The sequence below is a fragment of the Pteropus medius genome, unplaced genomic scaffold (assembly GCF_902729225.1).
Source record: "Pteropus medius unplaced genomic scaffold, Ma_sr-lr_union100, whole genome shotgun sequence".
NCBI lineage: Eukaryota > Metazoa > Chordata > Mammalia > Chiroptera > Pteropodidae > Pteropus > Pteropus medius.
The window spans coordinates 15069746-15096569 of record NW_024347791.1 but is presented as its reverse complement, the minus strand read 5'-3'; the positions used below and the strand labels follow the sequence as shown (position 1 = coordinate 15096569).

General features: G+C 39.5%; 1 protein-coding gene across 1 annotated transcript in view; it reads right to left on the bottom strand.

Moving 5' to 3' along the window:
• Positions 1-26824, bottom strand: part of CDK6 (cyclin dependent kinase 6) — a 206457-nt gene that overhangs the window by 33478 nt on the left and 146155 nt on the right. The window contains exon 5 of the mRNA XM_039878098.1: positions 25819-25928. Coding sequence (XP_039734032.1) covers positions 25819-25928 — 110 coding nt within the window. The remainder of the gene's footprint in view (positions 1-25818; positions 25929-26824) is intronic.

The following is a 26824-nucleotide window of genomic DNA, read 5'->3' as shown; positions in this document are numbered from 1 at the left end:
TGTTACTCTGGAACTTACGTCTTTTTTTCCTTTATCGATCTGTTTAATTTTTCAGTTCACTGAATACAGATTTACTGAAAAGTGTTTTTCTTTTGAAAGTATAAAACAAACATCTCGGAGCTTTGGTGAACATAGAATATATATGGAGAGCTGCCAGTCTAAAGTTCTTGAAATAAAAACAGCAAATTGGAGACCTTGATTGCTAAGCACTTCTCAGTTGCAACATGCATTTCTTGATAACTGATGAATGGTAGCAACATTATTGAACATTCGTTCTGGAAAATTCAGTAAAGAGGATTATGGGGTAAACTCTTTTGACATAATTTGGTGACCAGACCCGCCCAGCTTCCTTTGTGTATTAGTGGTCTGAGAAGCATGTTAGGAAACTGACAAAAATAGCTTCAAACTCCAGTCATTCTCTTCCCTCAAGAAAAGCTTTCTTGCTCAGCAGTATTACTGGAGAGCTTGGGTTTGGTACTTAAAGCCTTCCTGTTCTCACTGGAAAACTGGAGTCAATGCCTGAGGCTCTGCCACACTAGCCTCATCCCTAATGATCGCATCAGACTGTGCAGGCTTAAACTGCTTTGTACCATTTCCTTTGTCTCCCCCTCCTTTTCTGTAATTTTTTTTTTTTTGGTGTTTTGACAGTTTCTGGTTTCTTTCGTTTACCAACGGTTTCCTTTACCACAGCCTCGATTCCTCCTGCTGGAAGCCTGGCAAGATTGGAAGCTGGAAGAAAAACCACAACTGAATAGCCTGGCACTTACTTTAACAGTCATTTCCAACCACAGATTAATACTATTACTGGATTTGACTAACGGCTCTCAATCAGCCCAACTGTCATCACTTGAGAACATATGAGCCAGTGAAAGCCAAAGGGGAAAATAAAAGTAAATCCGAATCATGGTACAATTTACTGATTTCTCATCTTTTGAATCTAAAGGTACCTCTCCGAATATCCTCTTCTTGGTTCTCTTTAATAATCTGCAGAATGTATAGATTAGGAGATAATATGCCCCTGCTCCAACCAGCTGGAGGCTTAAATTAGCTGGTAAGGGCTGTGCATGGGTACCAGCTAGCATAAGAGGGCAAAGTGCTCAGCTGCCATGGAGCGCATATGCATCTTGCACCTTGTCCTGTCCACCTTTGGGAACTGCACTGGATGCTGATGTTCAACTGTGTTAAGTACCCAGCATCAAAGTCCAAATGAAGGAGACCCTCTTGGAGCTCCTGTGTTGATAACAGTGGTACTCAATGCTAGCCTCTCGCAATCAGGAACCAGGTTTTCTTCTTCATCGTTTACCTTTACATAGCAGACTCCAGGCCTAGTGCAGGTGATAGGGTTTTCCAACAGATACTAAGAGTGTGGTATGTGATATGGTATATGACTGGCTCAACTAAAATCAGATTCTATCCCAACTTGGAGCGTTCTGCATTAACAAAGACTCCATTATATCAAACTGAAGGCTTTGGAAAACTGTTAGTGATCCCCATCTTTTGGTATTGACAGAAGCTAACGTACACACAGAGAGAAGAAGACGTAAATGACTTATTTTCTGACTGATGACTGTTGAGTTCTACACTGGGTGTTTCACACAGATTAATCTCAATCTACTTTCTTAAAACTTTAGCGCAAGTCATGTGTTTAATATACCACCGGTGGGCAAATTTCCAAAGGGCAATTTAGTTCCATGTATCAAAGGCCTTAGGGTTTGGAATATTCTTTACCTCACTATACCACTTCCAGGAACTAGTCTTAAGGAAATAGTTGTGGGAATGCAGAGAACTTTAGTTACAAGAACATGCATTACAATCTTGCTTTTAAAAATCCTTGCAAATTTCACTCATTCAATAAATATTTACTACATGCCGACTATGTGCCGGGGAATATTTAAATACAGACTAATAAAATCATGATGGATTTTTATATGAGAAAAGCAGATTACAAGAAAGCATGAGCTCATTTTTATAAGAAAATCAAAACATTATAATGCATAGGAAATAGAGTCAAAAGATACTAGTTAAGCCATTACTAATGGTCATCTCTTGGTCTTTGGCTTATGGTTTATTTTTCTTTCTCCTTACCTTTTTTTTTTAAAAACAATAAGTATCTTATAGAGAGCTATTTTGAGATTATGTAAATCTCCTGATGTGTATCAAATGTTTATTCCAAGTTTTAGCATCCACTGATGGTTTTCTAATACTATCATTCCTTCTATATTTATTAGTTGGCATTCTACTGGAATAAAGAACTTTCTCTTCTTTCCTATTTACCTATTTATATTGACTCATGGATTTTAATTTTATTCAATAGATTATAATCCATTATGATAATTATGTATTTTGATGCTCAAAGTGTCTCAGATTTCTTCAGTGGCCCCTTCAAGCTAAATTTTGTTCACTTTTGATATGTTCTCATTATCATATCTTTTACATTTTCTTACTTTCTGGTACAACAGATGCTCTAAGCTTATCTTATACTCTTTAATCATATTTTAGAAAACGTTCTACAATAACTATGTATCACTTTTATTAAATGAAAGAACACAATACACACTATTTTAAAAATAAATCCAACTGACATGGGAGAGGGAAACATCTGCCTTACAAATCTATATGAAAGGCAGTTACGTCCAGTAAGATCATTAAATGCATAAGTCACTGCTCTTTTCTTTATTGAAACCAGTGAGCCAGCCACATAACCCCAGATATAAAAGGGAACAGTTAAAGTACATTCTGTTCAATTAATGTCTCGTAGCCAAATGTCTTCTGTTTCCCCCTCAGAAAACTGCACAGAAGAAGAATGGTGAGACAAAATCATTTTCATCTGTGATTTGAGTTTCTTCCTGATGACTGTTTGGAGTTTCCCTATGAGCTGGTATGAGGCACTTCTTCCTGTGGCTCAGAACAAGACTCTGTGAGACTCAACACACACTGGGGACTGTACTCCTAATTCTGTGAAGGACTCAGGAATACAAAACAGGAGCTGCAAATTCTTCCCTGTCAAGGATTTAGTGGGCCCTTCACCCCAGAGTGCCCTACCTAGTTTCTCTAATCTTATGAGATGGCTTTATTGAAACTCACTGTATGATGAGCCTCCCATCAGACACCAGGATCAGTTCTAGCCTTTGTGGTGACTGTGGTAGAGTGAAGGGGGTACAGACATAAGGAGCCCTACGACGATTAGTCATTACTTAAGTACTGAGTCATTTAGTCATACCACCCAGATGGCTGCTATGACCTAAGTTCATAATTTGTGCTCTAGGCATAAGGTCCTGCTTAGAACCCTAATATTCCAGGTCCTATGCTTTTTGACCCTAAATTCTTCTAATGTCTGATGTTGCCTCTGATAAGAAGCCACCCTTTATCCTATTCTAGAAAAAAATGATACGCCAAGTACATTAACAATATGAACAATAACAGTGGCTAAGTTTTATGCAATGCAAATACAAAGCTCTGTGCTTTACATGTGTCATTTTATTAACCTCAGGTGAACACAAGGTGGGAGATCTATATTAATATCTTCATTTTACAGTTGAGCAAACTGAATTTGAGACATGGTTAATAATGAGTCACCATTACCCAGATAAGAAGTGACAGAGACAGAACTAGATGCCCCAAAGCTAGTTCTTAAAACCACTTCATTGTATTACATCCTTCAGATATGACTGTGGAACTGTTAGTGGACGTGAGACTCTGAAAAAAAGTTTCAGTTTTTTTTTTTTAAAGAAAAATTAATAAATGGAAACCACCCTGGTAAGCTTAATGTTGAGACCAAATAACGTTCTTTAGCTATATCTAAGAAAAGAGGTGATCCCAAGGAACTGTGAGTCTACTAAGAACACAGAACAAGTTTGCCATATTGCACTTCAGTAGTTCATTCATTCCTTCAGCATGTTTGGGGTCTGTGATGTACTCTTCACTGTGTGGAGTGCAGGGAATAGAGAAATAATAGGACTGACGTAGTCCCTGACCTTGTAGGGTGTACAGTTTAGGTAAGGAGAAAGGAAAACAATCGTTAAATAAGTGGTGAATGCTACAAAGAAATTAAGATGCTCTGGTGAAGAATAATAATGGGAGTGGTGGTCAGGAAAGGCCTCTCTAAGGAAGTGACATTTAACCTAAAGGATGGCACAGAAGAGGCAGAGCCGATGACGTCCATTCACTTCCTTTTTATCTTTGGTAAAAACTGAAATTTTTGAGTACTTTTCAAGAGTGCTTTACCACTTAAGTTCTGTTAAGCAAATCAACCGCTACGTTACAATCCATGTGTTTTATCACTAATGCTTTCTCCACCCAGTTCAAAACATCACAACTATGATACGAACGAGATTTTACTACTCAGTCTAAGACTGCCTTCATTTTTCTTAATACAGAAAAATCACTTCAGAATCAGAAAAGGAAGGCTCTTTGTGTTTTGCAGAGGTCATTCAAGTGTACTATTCGTTTCTTCCCTGTGGAATTGTCCTATCAGCTTTAGTAAAGATGATGAAAGAAACGAAATGGGCCCTGAGGTCCTAAGGAAACAAGGCCAAACTTGCTATTCACGTGGGCCCTTAGGGGAGAGTGAAAGGCAAAAGCAGTGAACTGGGTCCAAATTTTTTTCCATCAACGCCGTCTGTGTAGTGTTCAGATGGGGCATTCAGAACCAAAAGGCTTTCTGAATTAGCATTGCTGAGTCCTGACCCACCTTTATAGTTCTGAAAATTGTGATTTCATTATCCCATAAGTAGAGAATTTGGAGAGTCTGCTGAAGGCACCGGCACAGAAGACCCACAGTCCTTCTCTACTGGGTTCCAACTGCGTTTTCTCTGGGAGAAGGAAAGCTCCCTAAGACTATGTGGAGTTGGGACCAGAGGCCATATAGAGTTAAGAAGAGAATATTTTTGATGTGTAGAAAATTCAAATCATGATTGTTTCCTTGTGGACAAAGACCATAATGAAATGGTTGTGTACTCTCTTCATGGAGCAATGTGATGTTCTGAGACCCTGCACTCCCTGGCTTCCAGAAGTCTATTTTTTCTTTATCATAATATTTCCTCTAACTACTGAATAATTAACCCTGATGACTAATCTAGTCTCACAGGAAAAAGGCTTGTGAAATCTGCTCCTGATGCATATAATAAGTGCAGGAGGACACATTAAGTAATGTGTACAGTCTGAGAAGGCCAAAATTTCTTTCCCGAGGCCTGGTCCACCCTGAAAACTGGGGAGGAAAGCCAGTACTCTAATGACTGGAGCAGCCATTTTATTGTTTCACAACCATCCAGGACCAGAGGTTTCTTCTTTTCGCACAAAAGTGACATAGAGCAGCATGCTCTCCTGCTCTCCTTTGTCTGCCAGTGGAACACCACACCAACTGACTGAAGCTGTCACCACCTGGGGCTGCCAATGTGGGCCTCCAGATTGTGAGGCCACAGGGTCAGATATGTAGCCTGGCGCTGTGCCGTCACAGTGCTGCGTATCCAGAGGCCGGCAGCCAGGCAGAGCCCTCTCTGTAATAGCTTGGCCACCTGTCCGCAAAAGACAAATCCCATTTCATGAGGTTTGGCACGGGAAGCAAATTGTCCAACCCCGTATCCAAAAGCACTTGAGCCGCAGAAGGAAAAGAGAAAAGTGCAGACCCCAAATGTGGTTGTAAAAGTGGATGTCATTGGGGATAAACCTTCTGGTTAATTCGGTTTGGATTCTATGATGTTTTCACCCAGCTCGCATCAATCTTAAGCACTATTTCCCAGGCTATTAAGATAATTCTCTTAATGAAGTAATGCAATGCCAAAGCAATGGCATCACAGGGCTTTGCCCTTTCCTGCGTTTTAAAGGCCATCGAAACCATCATTCCTTAACAGACACATACAGGAAAAAAGATGAGGCTTATCTTGTTTTTAAGTTATTGTGTTACCAGCATTTCAATGGCACAAGAAAGATAAGTACATGCTTGCAAAATGAGGTCTGACCCAACGCTCACCTGATATGCAGTTTCTATCTTGCTGAGTGCACACAATAATAAGATTTCAAACTCATTAGAAACTGTAGTTCAATTCAGAAGTGTGCTTTTTACAACACAGTGGAGGCTCCTGATTACTTTATAGTGAAGCCACCGTCACAAACAGGATTTCCTAAAGAGGTCTCAGGGCAAGGAAGCTTCATTCTAACTTTGGCTCTGCCATCTGGGCAGCCCTGCTGCTCCTCTGCTACTGTAAACAGGCAGTTGGAGGGGACAAGGGAACACTCTTTCCTATTGTTCCTTATGCCTCTCATTTCCCTTTCATCTCTGATAATAGTTGGAGTTTATGGGTACACTGGATGAACTTTCAAGTCTTTTCTTCTGAGTTTATTTACTACATGGATACTCTTTAGAAGGGCTCCATCTTTTTGGCCTCCTACATCCCAGCTGTATTTGCCCAAAGGTGGGGCTTCATCACTATACACTATTAAACTGAATGGAAAAAAAGTCATAAAGACTGTGCATAGTTCTCATAGTCTAACAGTGATTGTGTATAAAAGACACGAGTTCCAAATTTTTACCTTCCACTCCAGCCAGGTCTTGCTTTTCCAAGAATACACTGCTATTTCTATGGCTCGCCTAATCAAGTTCTTGTTAAAGATCCAGTCAGCTATCTCCAAAATCCAGCTAAGGACTAACTTCATGATTCTCTATTATTCTAGTGCAGTTCAGAGTAATAGTGAATTTTTCTAAGCTCTTGTAGTATTTAAGTCTGTACCACGTAGCTTAGCACTTCCATACGCAGAGTCTAATGCCACTTGCTAATTATTACATGCTAACACACCACATCCACTTTTCTTATTTGCTCATGTAGGTTATAACCTCCTTGAGTCCTGGACACAGACCTTGGTGAGAAGTGAGAAGTGGTCTTTCACTTCTTTGTTATCTCCCCTCAGTAACCAGAATTATATTAACCACCTGGTCGATTTTTCAAAAAAATATTTGAAAAACCATATGAGTTTCTCGTTTCAGCCAGTTTCTTTTCCTTATGATGCAAGGGTGTTGAATATATAAGTGTAAACATTAGAATTACCCAAAGGAATAATGCTAGGCTGAGCTACAGGCTACGATATGTTCATTCATTCATTACTTATTCACCCAGTGATCACTATGCCATGCTCTGTTAGATATCAGGTATACAGTGGTGAGCAAAACAGAGACGGTCCATAGCTTCATGAGTAATGGCACAAACAGGTTTTTAAACAGAAAATTCTACAGAAACAAATATATAATCCCAAACTGTGGTAAGTGCTGTGAAGGAAAAAAAACAAAGTATTATTTGCAGTGACTATCAGAGGGTTCTGATTTTATTCTGGGTTAGAGGAGGCCTCTTTGAGGAAATACACTGAGGATGAGATTTGAAGGATGGGATGGGTGGGGAATGTTTCAGGCAGTGGACTCCAAGAACCACCGTGGGCACACTCTTGAAGGCACTGATATAACTGCTATGTCTGTATGGCAAAGACAATACACTTATGGATCCCAATAAAAAGGCATAGAAAATTCATTTACTTATCCGACAAATATTTATTGAAAGCAGACTATGTGCCAGATATAGTTTTATGCCCTTGGGATAGCCAAGTAAACAAAGCAAATGTCCCTGCCCCTGTGGAGTTTATGTTCTATGACAAGACATAAAAGTATTAACTTATATTCATTTAAATATTGCAGGTCTGGCCAGAGACATTGATATGTATATGATGAAACTAGAAGAAGGAACAGTGAGTGTAAGGGATGCAGGGGACAGCTGTTACAATTTTGTATGGGTACCTTGGTTTTCGCACATGTTGTAAGTAGGGGCACTGATGGCTTTTGTCCTGGACTAGATTTTCAAGTGAATAGCCTTGGATAACAGAGATAGTGTCTCCCTCGATAGCAGGTCTGTTTACTCTTCAACAAAATTATGTCTCCTGTTAGGGCAAAAGTCAGGCAGACATACCGCTCATTATATAAGAGATGGGTTCCCTAAACGTGGAGTTTGTTTTCTGTAACACACCTGTTGTGTATACAGGGTATTACTTGCCCTCTTGCATTTTCCTGTGAGAACTGGGGATTTGGGTAGTGGAGCAAACGTAAACACTCTAGCAATATTCTGTACTGCTGTGAGTAATAAATTATCTTTTTTTCTCTAACCCAGGAGTCTTGTGTCTTCTGCCGGCATCCACGAAACTGTGGCAAGCTAAATCTGTTAGCTTGCACGTAAGGTAAAATCTCAGAGCCTTTACAGTTCTTGATATTAGTCAACTGACATACTGAAGAATGGGAACTTTTTATTGAAAAAGACAAAACCGAAGAGAGGAGTAAGGCTGAAGTCTACAAAAGCAAAAAGAAGAAACTGGCTGTGTTCACCAATTTTGAATATCAAAATCAAGAGGTCAATCCCTAACATTTGGGAGAGGTAAGCTTAGGACAAAAAAAAAATTTCTTCACATGCAGGTAAATAACCTTATAGAATTTACCATCTCAAGAAATGGTGCTAGCCGTAAATATAGATTGTTTTTGAAAAAGGTCTCACTAAATTCATGGACGACAGACGTAGAATGAGCCATTCAACATGTACGTGATGACTCAATCTTTGCCAAGTGGAGGATCAAGTCCTCTCTCAGAGGACTACTGGGAAAGGTCATTAATTTGACCTAGCCAGGGCCAGTTTTAATCTATAAAATGAGAATTAAACACTTCATTGCTTTACCTAAGTCTAATCTGGGTACACATACATAGATACATATATTTGCGATCTATAACTATAAACTCTCCTTTAGAACAAGCTACAATTAGTAAAAATCTTAATTCATAAATGTGTAATAATCCTGGTAAAATATGCTCATATTTTAGGGCAGCTGTTTCCCAAACTAGATGTTCAGAACACTTCCAGGAAACTTTAATAGGCATATCTTGAAAGAAATGTTCTGTTGTTAAATATGTTTGGGGAGCAATGCACTATGTATCTTTGGAATTTCAAAAATTACATTAATAATAAGGGCTCTGATAAGTCCCAAGTAAGGAAACCTTTAACCCGGCATATCCCAAATTATTTTAGTGTTATCCTATTGTTATCTCATCTTATGAAACACTCACTATTCCATGAAACAGCAGGTAGGTAAATGTTCTTTTAAGGTGTTAAAAAAAATGAAGATTTATATGGTAAGACATATACCGCTACAATGTCAAAAATAACTATAAAGACTCACTAATTTGAAGTAGAAAATAACAGTGGACAGGACAGAAAGGATTTCCTGGTTTGCCTAGCTGATACAAGATGGGCAGCTCATCTCCACTTGGGGAACTCCTTGGGATCAATTGTTTCAGGAAGTCAGAAAGCCCTAATTTCAGGAATTTTTTTTTTTTCAGGAAAAGCATAACCATCATAATTAGAGCTAATATTTATTGCTGCCCATCGATGTGCTAGGTCTATTTTGAGGACTTTAAATTCTCACAATATACTGTGAAAGAGGTACTCATTATCATTTTCATGGAAAAGGAAACTGAGGCACAAGAAGGTTAAGTGACTGGCCCAACGTTACACAGTAAGTGAAAAAGCTGGGATTTAAAGCCAGGCCGTCTAGCTCTAGTGTCGATCCTTCTGCTCCACCATCTTTGGAATTATGGCACATATTAGCAAACCTCCATATTACCGGAATTAATTCACATCACAAAGCCAATTTTCTGTACCTTCAAGTCAGGTTGAAGCCTTATGCAAGTAGCCTTTAGAACTTAGGGACATAAAATAATACCCAGAACTTGTGCTAACACATCTTGGAAAGCTTGTCAAAGTTTTACAGTTTTACCAGAAGAAATAAAATAAAATGAGACAGCATGTACCCACTGTCAAAACAATCTCCCCTTTGCATAATTTCTTCTTCTCACGAATGTGTTGCTGTACATAATATTAACCTTTAAGTAAACAAATAAGAAACTACAATTATACTCATCCTCTTTTAATCACAGCACTGCACAAGACCACTTAGTTAAAATGGTTCATCTCTAAAATAATTTTTTTTTTTTTACAAAAAAATGATATGCTTATACATACGCATTTTGTTTCCCCCCAAACACTCAATCCTTTGTGTGCTTCGTCAAGCGCTTGGCACAGGCCCCCATGCCTTTGGAGGTGGTGCTCTTCACTGTGCAGACATGCTCAGCCGGAGAGCACGTCAACAGCCATTAAGAACTGTGTGTTCTGCAAAGTTCAATACAGGAATTACTGCAAATATATATCCTAGGACTGCATCTCCACAGCCTGAGATAATATTTAAAAAAAAAGTTTTTTTGTTTTAAACACAGAAAGACAGGAACAGGATTCTGGACAACCTTGGTATGCCAGCTGGTAACTCTTTAGTTGGATCCTAGGAAGGCCCTGGGGATCCTGGGAGCAGCAGGGGCATCTAGGGAGCTGAAGTACTCCGGGCAGAGGCTTTTTTTTTTTTACCAACGGGTAAGGGAGGCAGTAAGAGGAGCAACACTAAGACATCCAGCAGCATGAATAACATGAACATGAGAGTTAGCACTCTCTCTTCTTGGGAGGAATATTCCAGCACACACACGTTCATATTTCAAAACTCATAAATTATATTAATACACTGTGATTTTTAAGCAATTCCACTAATGTTGAATGTTTTAATTTCCCTTTTGGTATTAATACCATCTTTAGAGAAATTCAGTGCTAAAGAAAAAATGAGCAAATTATAACATCAGAAGGAACAAATCACTCACCTGGTTTACCCCGATTTGCCTTCTGCATCACTTCCTCAGTTCTCTTTAGTGTCAATTCTGCTCTCTCTGTCTCCTAAGAGGACTGTAATTTGGCTACCTTATTTTATGTCTTTAGAATTGTTTCTTAACTCATTCATCTCCCCTTACATTTCACCTTTAGTTTTTCACTTTGACTTATTCCTATCTATTTTTTTAAAGGTCTTTAGAGACCATTCCTTTCTTAGCTATAGGTGGGCTAAAATGAAACATAATTTTAGTCATATTTAATTAGACTCTTAAATCTGATGGTACACTGTGTTGGATGCTTTTTCAGGGGAATTTCTGAAGTCTAATTATAGGGCTATTCTCATAATAAGGACTATTAATTCATAATGAAATTACCTGCTTTAAGATTCATCCAGATGCTGTTGTGAAAAATATACTAAGCTAACCACATTCCTATACGGTCATTAGTATGGCCAGTACAAACAGGTGGTGTGTCCTCACAGTTCTCCTCAGAACTTCGTGAAGAGCTGGGTGTTGGATCTGCAGATGATCCCTCGGGGAATCCTACCAGTCCTTCCATATGGTGGCTTCCCATTCTTACTGCACTAATTTTGATATCCCTCTCAGTCAGCTCAAGTATGTTCAATCCATCCGGAATTTAACAAATAAATAAAACAGTAACTGAATCCTTGCATATCTGAGTCTTTCCATTGCCTTCACAGATTTAGAACAACTCACCTGAGAAGAAAGTTCTTGGGTCATAGACCTCTCCCCACAACGCTCTATATATTCCTCTATTCTCCTCTGGCTTTGGTTAAAAAATAAGTCTGAGACCAGCCTGATTTTCCTTCCTTTTTGAATAGCTTTTAGGTTTTTATAGGTGTTTTTCTTTCTCCATGCAATTCAAACATTTGTGTCAGTCTTTGTAGTGGGTTTCCATGCATTGCCTCCTGAGAATCCATTTTTCCCTTTGCCTTGTAATAGACTGTGATGTTCTTCAGACTACCGTCTATGTGATCAGCAAATTCTGTTTCTCTGGTCTAAGTCCCTGGTTCAACCGTAGGCATGTGTCATAAGCAGTCCTAAGGATGAATTCAGCACTCCCAGTTGGAACCTGGGTACAGAGGGACATGTTCTTTGTCTGAGTGTCCTGTGTGCAGATGTGAAACCTCGAACTACTGTAATCGCTTTGCCATAAAGAAAGAGAGTCTTTGAAGATGTCAAGACACAGAAAACAAATCTTAGAGAAATGGGGCTGCAGCTTCTGGATTAAGCCCGCCCTGAAGCTCACCTATCTGGAATCACTGTTTATGCGAGCCAACAAATCCTTTATTCGTTAGCTATCCAAATTGAGTTTGCTATATTCACAGCCCTGAGCATCCCAACTACCGGTACCTCTTTTTCAATGATTTTCTCCCAAATATTGTGAGACCTTTTAATCCACATAGTCAAGTCTTGTCCCAGTTTAGGAACATGTTTCTTTAATTATGTTTTTGATTACTGTATTTTAAGATCATCAATTTTTTAGGTCAGATTTCCATTTTCAATCCTTTATATTTGTCATTTTCTCACCGTTTTATTCTTTTCCTCAGCATTCTGTGAGAAACCTCTTAATGTTATCCTTTACATCAATGGTTCAGTTTCTTACAGTATTAATTCTACTTTTTACTCCCTCTTATCATATTTTAATTGTGCCATTGTACTTGATTTCCTTACTATTCCACATCTCATTCATATCCCTTTCCATCTCTGTTGCTGTTTTTACATTTTAGAATGTTCAATTCTTGTGGCTTTTTGTTTCTGTTTTAGAGAGGGATGTCTTCTAGCATTCCTTTGAGTTAGTTCACCGATTTTTAAAGTTTTTCTTCTAATTTTTCTAGTTAATCATTTTTCAGAGTTTTGTTTTCTTTTTTAGGCTTCTGGATAATGTTACTTGCCTTGTTCAGTTGTTATTTTTTCAAAAGTCATAAGAATTTTATTATTTTAGTTTGTTTTCTCATTCTTCTAAGAAGGGCACTCTACCTAGAAAATCTGTAGTGAATACAATGTAGACATTGCTTGGTACTTATTTTGCAATCACTTCATGCTCTATGAGTAGCTTTTAAGTCAATTTTGATATCTAGCATGTTTCATCTAATATTGTTCTCATGTCACTGTCTCTACTAAATATCCCATTCTTCTCAAGTCCTGAACTCCTAATCCCTTATTGCACATGTTTTTCTGGTATCTGTACTTCTACCGGAGAGAGAAAGAAATATAATTCTGATGGCAGAGGGGAGTCAACACCACTGTGGAGAATTAATCTCAGTAAGTGTTGGGAACAGCTGCCCATTTTTCGAATTGAAATCTACCTTGTGTTTCTGAATCAGGGAATAAGGGAGAAGAAAAAGTTTTAGCTAACTATTTCCAGTTGCACATCATAAACCTGAGTCACCAAGTGGGTTTTTAAGTCTAGGTCTGGCAAAATGGGAATTCTTCCAAATAATTTTGATAATTATTCACTGCTAGTCTTAATTTTTTTGGTGTTGGATGTTTTTGTCTTTTTAGTAGGAAACTGAGAGGGGATAGTAGGTATTATTTTAAACTAAAAACAACTAATATTTTCAATGATTTTTGATTGAAGGTTCACAGAGGTAATATACCAGGAAGTTGTTAATATGCAATCGGTAAAATATGTACCAGTTTAGAGAAAAAATGAGAAATGACTAAGTATTCGGTTCAGTGCCATTTTAAATCAGTACCACCTAACAGAGTGCCTTTGAAGTTAACTTTACTGCAAACTGATACCTGGAGAATTCGATGACTCTGACCAGCAAAACAGACAATAGCAACTGGCTTATAAATTACTTCTGAATATTGAAATATTAATGTCAAATTATTACCAATTGAATGGTTGGGTTACATAGCACAAACACATTTGGCAGGCTCCTGATCCCTGACTCCTAAAGTTCTGGATCTTCTCCCAGGTTTTGGACCGAGAATCCAGCAAACTCTGTGCCAGTAATAAGAGAAGAGCTGGTAGTATCCAATTTAACTTACAGGAAAATCTAATTTCCACTGGAAACCTGCCATTTCGAATGGTCCCTTGCAATATTTCCATTTGCAAGTTAGTCCACATGTCTGTAGCTGTCTCTGTCATACCTTTCTTTCTCCTATTAAGACTTTGTAAAATATTTATAAGAAAACAAAAATAAGATTCAGAAATGCATTTACCATATTCCTGGCTTTATAAAAAACACTTGAGCGTGTGCGCACACACACGCACACACACACCCCTCCCTAAGCAGCCAACAGCTCTTAAGCCTATCTCTGAGTAAATTCTAAGACCTGTAAATTTAACTTAGCCAACAAAACTGGAACAATAAATCAGAAACCCAATACTGCCATGTATTATCAGAGAAGGTATATAAAGGCCATGCTGAATGCTCTCTATTTCTCATGGTTAAACTGGCAAGAAGAGAGGGGAAAGAACGATGTGGAGTGGAGGAAAGGGCAAGAAGGACCAAAGAGGAGAATAAAAGAAGTTTGAAGGAAGAAAAAGGAGATAAGGGAGGGAAAGAAAGAAAACTAGGTAATATCTATTATTTTTATAAGAAAAATGCCCAATTTTCTCAGTTAAGCCAAGTACTGGGTCTTATCAGGCACCAGCTACTCCAGCCACCACGGAAGGCCAGATGGGAGACAGATACTCAGTGCAAAACAACGGGAGCATGGGTATCAGACAGACACAGACCACAACAGTGGGCCACGTGGAATTACTAACAGGTGGTCACTACAGCCTACCATTTTAGGACAAGATGAAGCAGAATCTTTTGTCACCTTTTACCATTTGTCATAATTTAGCACCTTAACATGTTTTGTGGAAAATTATTTAGGTATACCATAAAAATCTCATAAATTTACATTTATCTGAAATACCTTATACTTATTCGCCATACTTACTGTCTTGTCTAGTAAATTTGCATGAATGTTATAAAGCAACGACTGTAATGTAACGTCATGCTTTGAAGGAGTTACCAAGGCCAGAATCAACTCCCATTGGAGGTCCCAGCTCCAGGCGCAATAATTTTATACGAGGCCGGTACTTTTTATTTTATTATGAGAGCCAGGAGACAATGATGAGAAGTTTGCCACCAACTAAAGATTAGACGAGTAAGAAATGGCTTGCATGTGAAAAACAGCTATGTTCTGTGCCAGTGTTTTATAATAAAAAATGGTGGCTTCTTGCCTCAAACCAAATATTTTTTTATCCAAATTAATGGTTGACAAATGGGACCAGAAAGACCTGAGACTATGACCAAGGTAGAACTGAGACTATGAGTCTGATTATTTTCCTAGTTAGATGAAGAGGCTAATGCAAGGGCTTCCAGAGTTAGTCCAACAAGCAGACCCAGAAGGAAAAATCTGAAGTAAAGATGCATGAGGTCTGGTGACAAAGAAGACTTAGAAGGAAGAGAGGGCCCATGCTCCATAACCTGCCTGGAAGGAAGATCAGAACTCAATATACACTATTCTCCAAGTCTGGAACTCTGCAGAATGATCTTCATGCTGTCTGTGCACTGGAAAAAAATTGTCCGAAAAACGGCTTGAAACTTTATCTTAAGATAATTTTTTTAACTGACAAAATGAGGTTGATTCTGTCCCTGTCGATACACAACTGATAAAAAAGAAACCCACAGTAAATTTTATAGTTGAAAGAGGTCTTTTATGCTTCAAACTAAGCTTAACAACAGCTTTTGTAAAATTACCATATTCACTTATGTTTTTCTTTTGATATTATTTTTAAATAGGGGTAGAGAGGTAGGCAAGGCTTACACAAGTCTTTGTCTTGTTTTATTCTTGATACCTTTCCTAATCTTTAGAATCTCAATCCTACCTCCCACCTTAGGCTAAAAACAGAGTTTATTTGAAGCTTTTTGGTGGGAAATTTGGCTTAGCTAAGCAGAATTTTAAATATGCATGTTATATGACCCTGTAATTTTGCTTCTGGAATTCACCATACAGAAATACTTGGACAAATGTTCCACAGAATAAGCACAAGGATTTTACTGCAACGTTGGTTGTAATAAGACCACAAACAAACAACCCCAAAATGCCCATCAACGGGAAATTAAATTATGAAATAAATGAAATGACAATTATTCAGCAGTTTAAAAATAAGTTAGACCTCTATGAACTGACATAATATTATAATAGAATTATAATATAATAAAGTGAAAAAGGCAATGTACAGAAGAGTGTGGTATACAATGTAAGCCCATCTCTGGGAGGGAAATTTATGGATGTACATGTGTGCTTAGGTATATCTATCTATTTATCTATCTATATAGATATAAATATGTAAGTTTATAAATATATATACATATATTTATAAAAACACACATCTTTGAATTTTCAATAAAGAAGATTTGGAAGTACATCCAGGGGGTGATCTTTGGGAATTGGATTTTGAGATGGGAGTATAGGAAAGACAACATTCACTTTTTATACTTCTGGACCATTTGGCATTTTTGCAACCAGACTATTTTACTTTGTGGTAATTTTTTTAAATAAAGCTAACTGGCATCTAGCTCTTCTAACTTGTTCCTTCGCTCAGCAGTTCTTGTTTCTGAAAGTGGCATTTGGAGTGAGAGATCACAGAAGCTCTCAGGTGCAAGCATTTGTTAAAGAGGACAAATTGAGGAAGATCTATCTGCCAGCGACGATGAATACATTTGCAGGCTGGCACCCAAGTGCCACTAATTCAGGGGACAAAGGCCAAGCAGTTGCTTCAGCCTCAGCTCTCTTGCTTTTACAGACAAGGGTCCCAACTTCTATAGCCTCCACCCAAACAAGAAAAGATGACAATATAGGAGGCAGAAGACTAAGAAACCAATGGGTTTAGAGTTGAAGGGCACCGACTCGTTTTTTTCTCACCCTCCCAAAATAAATGGCAAGTTACCTATTTCTTCTTTAATTTATCCTTTTATTTGATGGTTTACACTTTCACCGCCCAGCACAGTTCATGTGGCTATTGAAATGTGTCTAGTTCAAACTGAGATGGGCTGTAAGGGTAAGTAAGATGTACATTGGAGTTTAAAGATTTAGTACGAAAAAAAAATCTCATTCATTCATATTTTTTATATTTGTTACATGTTGCAATAATAATATTTGGGCTATGTTGTGTTAAATAAAATATACTCTTCCAACTAATTTTATCTGTTTATTTTTATTCTTTTTAATGTGGCTACTAGAAAATTTAAAATTACATGATGGCTCACAGCGTATTTTCTATTGAACAGAGCCGGTTTAGAATCTTACAATTTTTCCACATGGAATATCTATATAATTAAGTGTTCAAAAAGGCACAGCAGGGTGAAGAGGGAGGCACGCACGGAAGTGTGCACATACACACACACCAAGTGTTGTGCTGCTGTCCCTCGTCTTTATGTCTGATCTTCTAGTCTTGTTTGTTACAGTTTAGTATACCTGTCATAGGTCACAAAACTCTGCCAGTGACCACATGCGGGTCCTGGGGCAAGTCACTTGGGGGGATTAAGCAGAATAATGTATGTCAAATGCTCAGAACCATCCACAAGGATATGTAACAAGCTCTGTCAACAAATATGAGCTGTGCCAGACTTGGTAAGGGCGCTGGAAAGGGTCAAGTCCAGGTTCCACCCCGAAGGAGAGACTGTCAGCGTCAACGTGTGTCTTGGTTGTGATCCATTCCCATGTGTCAAAACTCTTTTAAAATCTCAGAAGCCCAATATATACAGAAGATGGAATCAAGCTACTCCGGATAAGCTGAGTGAGGGAGCACGGAGGACTGGGAACTCCTGGACTACACAGAGGAGGGGGATCTGAGGTCACTGTGAAGCAGTTTGAACACCGTGGATGTGGAGTCTTATCCCGGCCTCTCCATTTCACAGATGAAGACATCAGGCTCTGGGGTGATGGTTTGCCTTCAGTCACAGAGCTGGCAGAGGCAGGGCTGGAGCAGACAGAGACTTAGGTGTCCGGTTCCTAAGAAGAACACCGCTCTGTGTCACATCATTATTGCAGCTGCGGTGGACAAACCCACGTGCACAGAAAGAATGTGGCTGGGAAGCGTGCTGCGAGACAGCGGCTGACAACGCCAGGAGCAGATGAAGCTGGGGGAGGGGGAGTGCGGCGGGGCTCTTGCCTGAGATGCAGCTTCTAGGTTTAGCTTTGGAAGATGAGAGAGGGCAGGTGGGCATCCAGGACAAGAGAAGCGCATGGGTTCTTGGGAGAAAAACCTCGAGGCATATTTTGGGGCCAACAGGTACGTCACTTTCGCTAACATATAGCTACATGTTGGAGAGAAATGCGTGCTAAGGCCAGAATAAAGCTGGGCTTCTTTAGAAGGTCTTGAGGGCCAAGGATCTTACACTAGTTTTCACAAGTTTTTGAAAAGGGGTGACAATAGGAAGATTAATTTGCTCTAAGTTGAGTGGCAGGAAACAGGAGAACAGGCTGGTGGAGTACTGCTCTGGGCTGGGTAACTGCTAAAGGAGGCCCAAATTGGGGGGATGGAAGTTGTGATATAAGGGGACAAGATCTGAGAGACCTTATGGAGACAGAATCCATAGAACTTGGGTAGATGTCAAGGGTGAGGAAGATTCCAGGGTGACTTCAAGGACCCAGCCGAGTAACTGTGGGTTCCATTAACGGGAAAATGGAAGATGTGAGGAGGAGCTCATTTGAGGGGTCTGGTGAAGGTAAGGTGTCTGTGAGATGGCTAGTAGGGAGTCCAATCATTAAGGAACTGAAATGTGGCCCTGGAACCCATCTGAGGGTCATCTGCATCTTATCTAGACAGAACTCTTTGGGGACATCCAGGTTTGGGAGAAGGGAGATGAAGAGGAGCTGGTCAAGGATAATAGGCAGATGCACCCAGGCGTGTGCTCTCCGCCAACAGCAAGGGCAGGCGAGGTCTTGTGGAATGAGTCATCACAAGACTCACATGCTAGAGACACCGAGCAAGAGGAGAATCTGGAGAGATGGGCCCCCTAGCGACCTGTAAGGAAGCAGCTTGAGTGCCAGTCAGATAAGCCTGGTTCAGAGCCTCTCCTCCTCATGTACTGGCTATGGTATGCTGTTTTCTGACCTCAGTTTTCTGACCTATGAAATAGGGGACAACAGTGTCCTATAGAGTTATTCTGAGATTGAAAGGAAATTATACGTTTTAAGGCACAGAATACAGTGCTTAGCTCGTAGCAAGTGCCCAATAAATATTGTCTATTATTTGTGTCACTGGAAAGTTTTAAGGAATGAATAAGTGGTGAAGAAGTGGAGGCTACATGTAGAGACACTATTCTTTTAAGAAGTTTGGCCATGAAGGGAAGGAGAAAGACTGAGGGCATAGAGGGAGGAGTGAAATCTTTTTCAGGATGGAGAGATAAAAGCTAGTAGACAGGGAGATCCTGAAGAGGCAAATCAGAAAGAGATGATGGATGAGGGGAGAGCCTAGGAGCAGGGTAGGATCAAGAGCACAGGTTGAGGCATGTACCTTATAAGGAGAGAGAAAGCATCCTTCTCAGAAATGGGAGAGAGGAATGAGAGAGGGCGAAGATAAAGAGAGATGTTTGAATTGAAAGAAGGAGCTCACTTTGGATAGCCTCCCTCATCTCAATTAATTGGAGATGAGGCTAAATGTCAGGTTAGAAGTGTGGGAATAGACTAGGGCTTATGGATGCTGGGAGATGAAAAGGCAGGGAATTATAGCATGAGATCAAGTCTGATACTTAGGGAGGGGAGCCGGGGGGAGAGGAGACATGCCCACCAGAAGCCCAGGTGGCAACGCTGAGCAAGCATGTGTGCTCTAGTTTTCCTTATTTCTGTCCGTAAGTAGAGCTTTTTTTTTTAACAGTAGATCATTTGGATGATAATGACCTCTAAGATGCAGTGCCCCTGAGAAGTGAGCAGAGGATACAAGTTCATCAGAAGGTCTCTGATTGCTTATGTTCAGGCTGGGGGATAGGGAGGGTATAAGCTGAATGATGCCGCTAAGTCAATCAGGACCCTCAAAGTGCTGTCTCCTATGTGTAAAGCATTTCCACATGGAACATTTCTTTCTAACCTCGTAGTAGCTCTATACTTAAAAAAAAAAAAAAATCACTGGTTTTGAATGTGACAGGTGATGCAATTACGACTGGAGAGAGGGAGTGTGAAAGGATGGCAAAAAGTAGTTGAGAGGCCTTGGCAGAACAATGCCTCCAAGCAGCAGATGGATTAGATGGATTAGAACACTCTAATTCTCCTCTCAGGGGATAGAGGCTTCACAGAAAAAGGCTTGGTTTTTGAGTACCTTGAAGGAGACTGTGAGGAAAAGTTCAGGGAAGGAGGGCAGTCTGTTGCCACAGAACAGGGCTTCCAAGAGGCAGAGTGCAAAGGGTTAACAGAGGTTGAGAGCCAGAGAAGGGAGAACAGGGCTGCTCAGAACAGGGGTAGGGCCTTGGGAAGAAGCCATGGACCAGAAAAAGGGAAGCCATGACTTGGGAAGTTGGAGCGAAAGACATAATGGCAGACAGTAGGAAGGGTACTGAAAAGATAAAATCTAGTTTGTGGAGAAGACCACGAAATAAGCAGATCCAAGGTGCCAGACTGTAGAGTCACGGGGTTGGAGTTTGGTGTGCTGGAGGGCTGCAGAGCTCCCAACAGGGAGATGCCAGGCCTGATGGTGGCTTCTCAGTGTAAGTCATGAGAACAAATATAATTTTCAAATTCATGTTAAAGTAATATACACATTAAGAATAAGGTAAATCAACACCAATTACGTTAAAAAGTATGCATTCATTATTACTTAGAACTATCCTGTAGGCATTATTCAACCAAGATCAGTTCTTCCTTGGGTACCATCTCGCGCATTTCCTTACTCAAGAAAATGCTTCTGTGGAGTCTTTCCCATTTGGTTGGTGAGAGACAGAGAGGTCTAGGAAAATATCCAAGAAGTGATAAGAAATCTCAGGGCCCAGCTGAGTGCCTGGTTTCACATGCATGTTCTGACCTAACCGGAGGAGATGGGTTTCCCCTCACAGGCTAGGGCCTGCTTTCTGGTGCCTCAGTGTTCAGGTCAGCTGGTTAAGGACCTCATTTCCTGATATCACTAAAGAGTGTACTCAAATGAGGGGAAATGCTAGCATAATAGCCAATGGAAAAATTGGCAAGGCACTCAGTGACATTTTAAAGACATTTGCTCACAGACCACTTAGCCACAAAGGACAGTTTCACTGTCTGTGTCTCAGCTACTGGGTGTTTAATTCATAGAAATCAATGACGACAAGCCTAGATAGACCACCATACATGGGGTAATACAACCATGAAGACTTGTTTGTTTCTTTCTAACAGTGACTGTATTTATTATGTTCTTTCTGGTGGCACTTGGCATTTCTTAGCTAGGGATCAGTAGAGCTGACAACTCAGAACTTCTAAGAATTACTATCTATTTACCACAATCTCCACATTCAAAGAATTAGTAACATGTTTTATTTTTTAAATGAGCATTTTCTTTTTATGACTTTGCTATAACTTAGAAAACCCCACAGCTTTCAAACCACAGACAACAGTTCTGACCAGGATCATAAGGTAACCTACAGATACTTGGAGAGTTAAAAATTGTGAATTTAATTTGCCATGAAGTTAAAAATCACTCTATCTCACCCATCTGTCCATCTGTCTATGTGTGCATCCCATCCCATCCTGTCCAATACTTCAAGCTGGCTAGGTGTCTACTGACCAAATTCACAGCAATGTTTTTAGTATTAAAATATAACTCAGTGTGGAGTAAAGATACATTACCCATGAATAAAGCATTGGAGGAGGAAGATAAAAAAATCCAGTTCTTTTCCATTTTGTAGAACTGCTGTGGACAATTATTAAACCCAGATTATAGTGACAGATGGTATTTAAACTCTCTGGCTCTTTGTCAACCACTATCTGCCTCAAGACTCTTTTTTATTGAATTAATATTTCCTAGATATTTCGTTTTAGAATAGAAGATACACACTCTTTAATATCACAGAAAATTGGTCAACCTTTCCAACACAAGCGAGACTGGAAATCAAAGCTGTTAAACGTGTGGTTTGTTCTTGACTTCTCTAAAATCATTGCTGCTACATTGTAATAACAAACAAAACATTCCAGAAAAAAATACGGCCTTGCAGGTAAAACAACAGCACTGGCAGAAACATGGCAGAGTAGAAAGATCAAAGGTTACAGAGTCAAGTGGACCGGGGTTCAATGGCTCTGCTACTTAAGAGCTGTGTGTCCGTAGACATGTTATTTACCATAATTGGGGAAGGCTCTATTTTTTCATCTGGAAACTGGTTAATAGTCCTCAGAATGTGGTTTTAATGAGATAATGCATGAGAAGGATCCTGCTCAGAGGATCCTTCCTATAAAGGTTCACCATTGTAGAGGATGGTGAACCTTGCTGATGTATAAAAAATTACTGCTCAATGATTTCATATAAAGAACTCGGATGTGACCTTGAAGGCAGGTTTAATCCTGGCTTCTAGACTTCCACTGAGAAACTCTTTCCCTCTCTGGTAACAGTCTTTTCCTTACACCCATACATAGAACCCTACACTTCCTAGTACTCGCCCCAGTTCTGGGTAATTAGTCATGCTTGCAATGCCTCTCTTCCCCACTAGGATTTGTTATCCCTCTAGAAAAGGGCCTTGCATATAGTAGCTATTCAATAAGTTATTTGTAGACTGAATGAAGAACACCTGTTACAGAGTTTCCAACATGTGACAAGTACCACTGGTGATATGTGAGATGATTTCAGGGGTTGATTATGGACTAAATTTCTTAATAACTTTACTGTATTTATTTTAGTGTACATCAGACAAATGAATAACTGGCTCATCAAATCTGTGCTTTAATATATTTTTGTTTAGGATGAGGTTAAATAAAAAAGTAAATTGATTTAGGGTAATAAAAAAATTAAGTAAGTATAGTTGTTATAACTATGGCAGAAACCATGATGTTAAAAAAGATGACAAAATTTGGGAAGTCTGCTTTCAAAATCCATGGTTTGTGAATTTGCAGCTGGACACTGTAACAACTGGGTCAACAGTGAATCAAGAGTCAAGATGGAACAGGTCAAGCAGGGGCTGGACCCCAGAACACAGCTGATATAAGTAAAAAACATGCACGTTCAGATATCTGGCTGTTATCATAGGAAATGCCAAACGTGAACTGAGCAGGAACGAGGGTCAGACCCCATGGCCATATTTAAAGTCACAGCCAAACTGGCAGGAACTATCTAAGAGACAAGGCACCCACCTCAGGAAGGGTGTGTGGTGGGACCCAAGTTATTCTCCTTGAGCCTTAAAGGCACTGCATTCTGAAATTGCTTTTGCCTCCAAGCAATTATTTCTGTTTCCTACCTCTCTGCAAGGCTCCAAGAGAGGAGGTACTTTCTTTTGTGCACATTTGAAGAGCCAGTGGGTCTCTACCCAATATCTCACTTTCTCAGCAAACTGAAGCAGATTGTTGCTATCGTCAAAGGACCTTTCTCTGAGCCTCTCACATTCCAACATCCCCCTTCCCAGAACCAATGCTGGGGTGAAGAGACAATCCTGTCATCTTGGATTAGAACACAGAATGAATTTTCTCATAGGAAAAAAATGTTATAACTAGAAAATAAGTTTCGATGAATTGGTACAAGTAATGTTTCTTTCATATATGTTCCAGGTTATATAGGATTCTGCAAGCTAGACTGGGAACCAGAATATCTATTACATTATCACGTCAGTGGAAAACGTTTTAATGGTATAAAATAAAAATTCAGGTTGCATTTGTTCCATAGGTGGTGAATACCTATGTGGTAAAAATACCACAAATTCCTCACTAGTGAATACTTAACACTATACATCTTCTATTTTATCTTTCTTTTTCATATCTTTCAGAAAAATATTGGTTTTTATCACCAATTGCAGGTGGTTTTCAAGTCTTGTACTATTGAAAAAGAACTCATCACTCTCTCGCCATAACAAATAGACTCTATCTTTACATTTGAGGACAATTCTAGATACATAAATGTAATTCCAATAAATATTTCTCTAATCAATTCTCAGCTGCACCAAGTTATTCCTGGGACGAATTGGAATGACAGTCTTAACTCTCACCTGGCAATACTGACAGGAAATTATTCCTGGTTCTGACCGTAAACCTTTAACTGATGTTTTCCACACTTGTCTGATGAAAAGAATAACACGAGCACTTTTAAAAACAAAAATGCCTGGCTCCAGCCTAGTTCTGAATCAGAATTTCAAGAGAGAGGTCTGGGAACTGAATATTCAAAGACTGCCCATCCCTGGTGATCCTGTCACCCAACACAGTGGTTCTTAGCCTGGAGGGTGAATGCAGATCATTCTGGAGGGCTTGTTAAAACATAGGTTGCTGGGCTGCAGCCCAAGAGCTTCTGATCCAGTCATGCGAAGGTATAACCTGAGAATTTTCTTTTCCAACAAGGTGCCCAGTGATACTGATGCTGCTGGTCCAACAACCACACTTCCAAAATCACTTATAGGAATACCTCGGTGATACTGCGGGGTAGGTTCTGGACCACCGCAATAAAGCAAGTATCACAATAAAGTGAGTCATAATCTTTTTGCTGGAAGGTTTTACCTTCAATTTGTAAAGAACGCAACAGCTGTGAAGCGCAATAAAGTGAGACACAACAAAAGGAGGTATGCCTGTATTTAGTCTGTTTGGCAAACACTGTAGTCGAATTCAATATTACTTTCCTTCTTTCCTCCTCAGTAGAAAAACACTATTTAAGAACTCAAAAAAGTTCTTTTGGAATCATACCCCTGCTACTTTTTAGCTACTTGATGTTAGACAAATAAATTTACAACACCTCTGTTATCTCTTATTCTGAGGAATTAAAAGGTAACATAAAGGAAGTGGTTTGGTCCTGTACTTGGCACACAGTAAACCTACATCAAACATCTGTGTACTTTGGTATCCTTGCCATCCATGATCTCCTTTTGTGAGTTATAGATAAATCTACTGAGTTCTAGAAATAGGTCCCAAAATTTATTACATGCACAAAACTTCATTTAATTCAAACAAAACAAACAAACAACAAATAAGAAAGCAGTGGCTGACTACTTCTTGTAAGCTATCATATAGCTGCGTTTTGAACATAGCATGTCCAATGGGAATACACTCAGCTTTCCAATTCACATTTTTCCATAGAAGTAAAAATAGAAAACAAAGAGAGATTAGATTATAATTAGGTTCTCTGTTTAATTTTGCCCAGGCTGAATTTAGTACCCAGGTATGGATTATTTTCCTGGCAGATCTTTATGATATTGTTTGGCTAATTTTTATGACCTAAAAATCAAACAGAGGAATCATAGATTCTCAGAGTCAGAAGAAGGCCCTGGAGGTCATCTAGCCCGCCCACCCACCCAGTCTATGAATACTGCTGAAAACACCTCCCTGTGTGGTGGTCAAGTCTCTCCGGACTCTATTTTCATAAACTCCCATCTCCTCTACAGATAACTGTCTGATAGGTTTTTTCCCCCTTCTGAGCAAAGACTTTATTTCTGTAATTTAAATATCTTTGGTCCTAGTTCTGCTCACTATAGCGCCCGAGCATGTCTAATCTCTCTTCCACATGACAGCATTTAAAGTATTCTGAAGTAGTGCTGACATCTCCCTTGCCTATTCCTTTTCAATCTAAACATTCTGTTTTTTCAACTATTCTCACCATCAAAATTTCCATATACTTAGCCCTGGTCCTCCACCTGTGGACAAAGTCCACTTTGGGGATATTTCCTCACTAAAAAATACTATAATATGCTTCATGGTCACCACGTCCTATTATATTGCCAACAAAATCAAAATGAATTGTAAGAAAGGTGTTCCCTTATAAACAGAGTTTCTAAGAGCTAGAAGCTATGTTCATACAAAACAACACTGTAGGGACTGAGACGGTGGCTTCGGGACAGGCCTGGAAGTGGTAGCCGGAAGCAGGTGCATCTGGATATCATGACCCTACCTGAAACAGAAATACCATGCTGCCACTTAAATTACCGAAGACCCAGAATGTTTCTTTGCAAAGAAGACAGAGTGAAACAAAGGTAATTTCTTACTTTCTACGAAACATTTCTGCAAATATGCAGCCAACGCTCCAGAGGTCCACGGGGGTGGCGTAGCTGGACTGAAGCAAAACTTCTGGAGCTCGGTACCACAGCGTGACGACCTGCAACAGCAAACGATCTGAGTGTTAGCAAGGAGGGCGGGTTAGCTGTTTGCTTAGACTCCTCATCCTGGTGCTTTAACGCCAAGATTCAGTTCGGAAAGATCACACGGGGACACTGAGATAGAAGCAATAGGGAACGAGGACTCATTGCCGACAGGCCAGGAAATGACATCATCCCCACAACCTGAGTTCCCAACTCAGACTGTGTGTGTCTTATTAGGAGGGTGAAATAACTGAGTTTCGGAAAGGAAAGCAAAGGCTTAAAACAAACAAACAAACAAACAACTTATCTTAAAACAATTGCTTTTTTTCTTAAGGAGCTTAAAAAAACAATACATGGAAAACAGGTGATGGCAACAACTCGAGCTCTATTCCCAGGTCAGCATTATGGGAAATTAGAAGGTAATTCCTGTGGCTGCTGGATGGTGACCCTGAAGTCTACAGAGCACCCAGGATAAGTCAAAACTACTCTTATCATGAGACTGTGGGGAATTAAAATAAAGCCTCCTTCAATGCTGCTCTTTTCAGAAAACAATTAAAAAATGAAGAACTTAAGAGCAATGTGTAACCCAATTATTAATACCATGTGAAAAAGTCGTTCCGAGGAAGGAATTTCAAAATGGAAAGAGCCCCATTTAATACAGAGCACTGTACAATAACAGCAGAAACAAACACAACTGTAATGATTCTGCCAGGTTGAGAGGTGAGGAACGCATATCATTAAGGCTGTAGATTTATAAAAGTATATAGGGATTTCAAATGCTTTTTCTTTGAAGAGAGGGTGGAGCAGATTTTTTCTATAGATGCCTGACATGAAAGTGTATTCTTTACTGTCAGATAAGGAATTCAATACGTAAATTTATTACACAAACATTTACTATTATCCAGATTCCTGT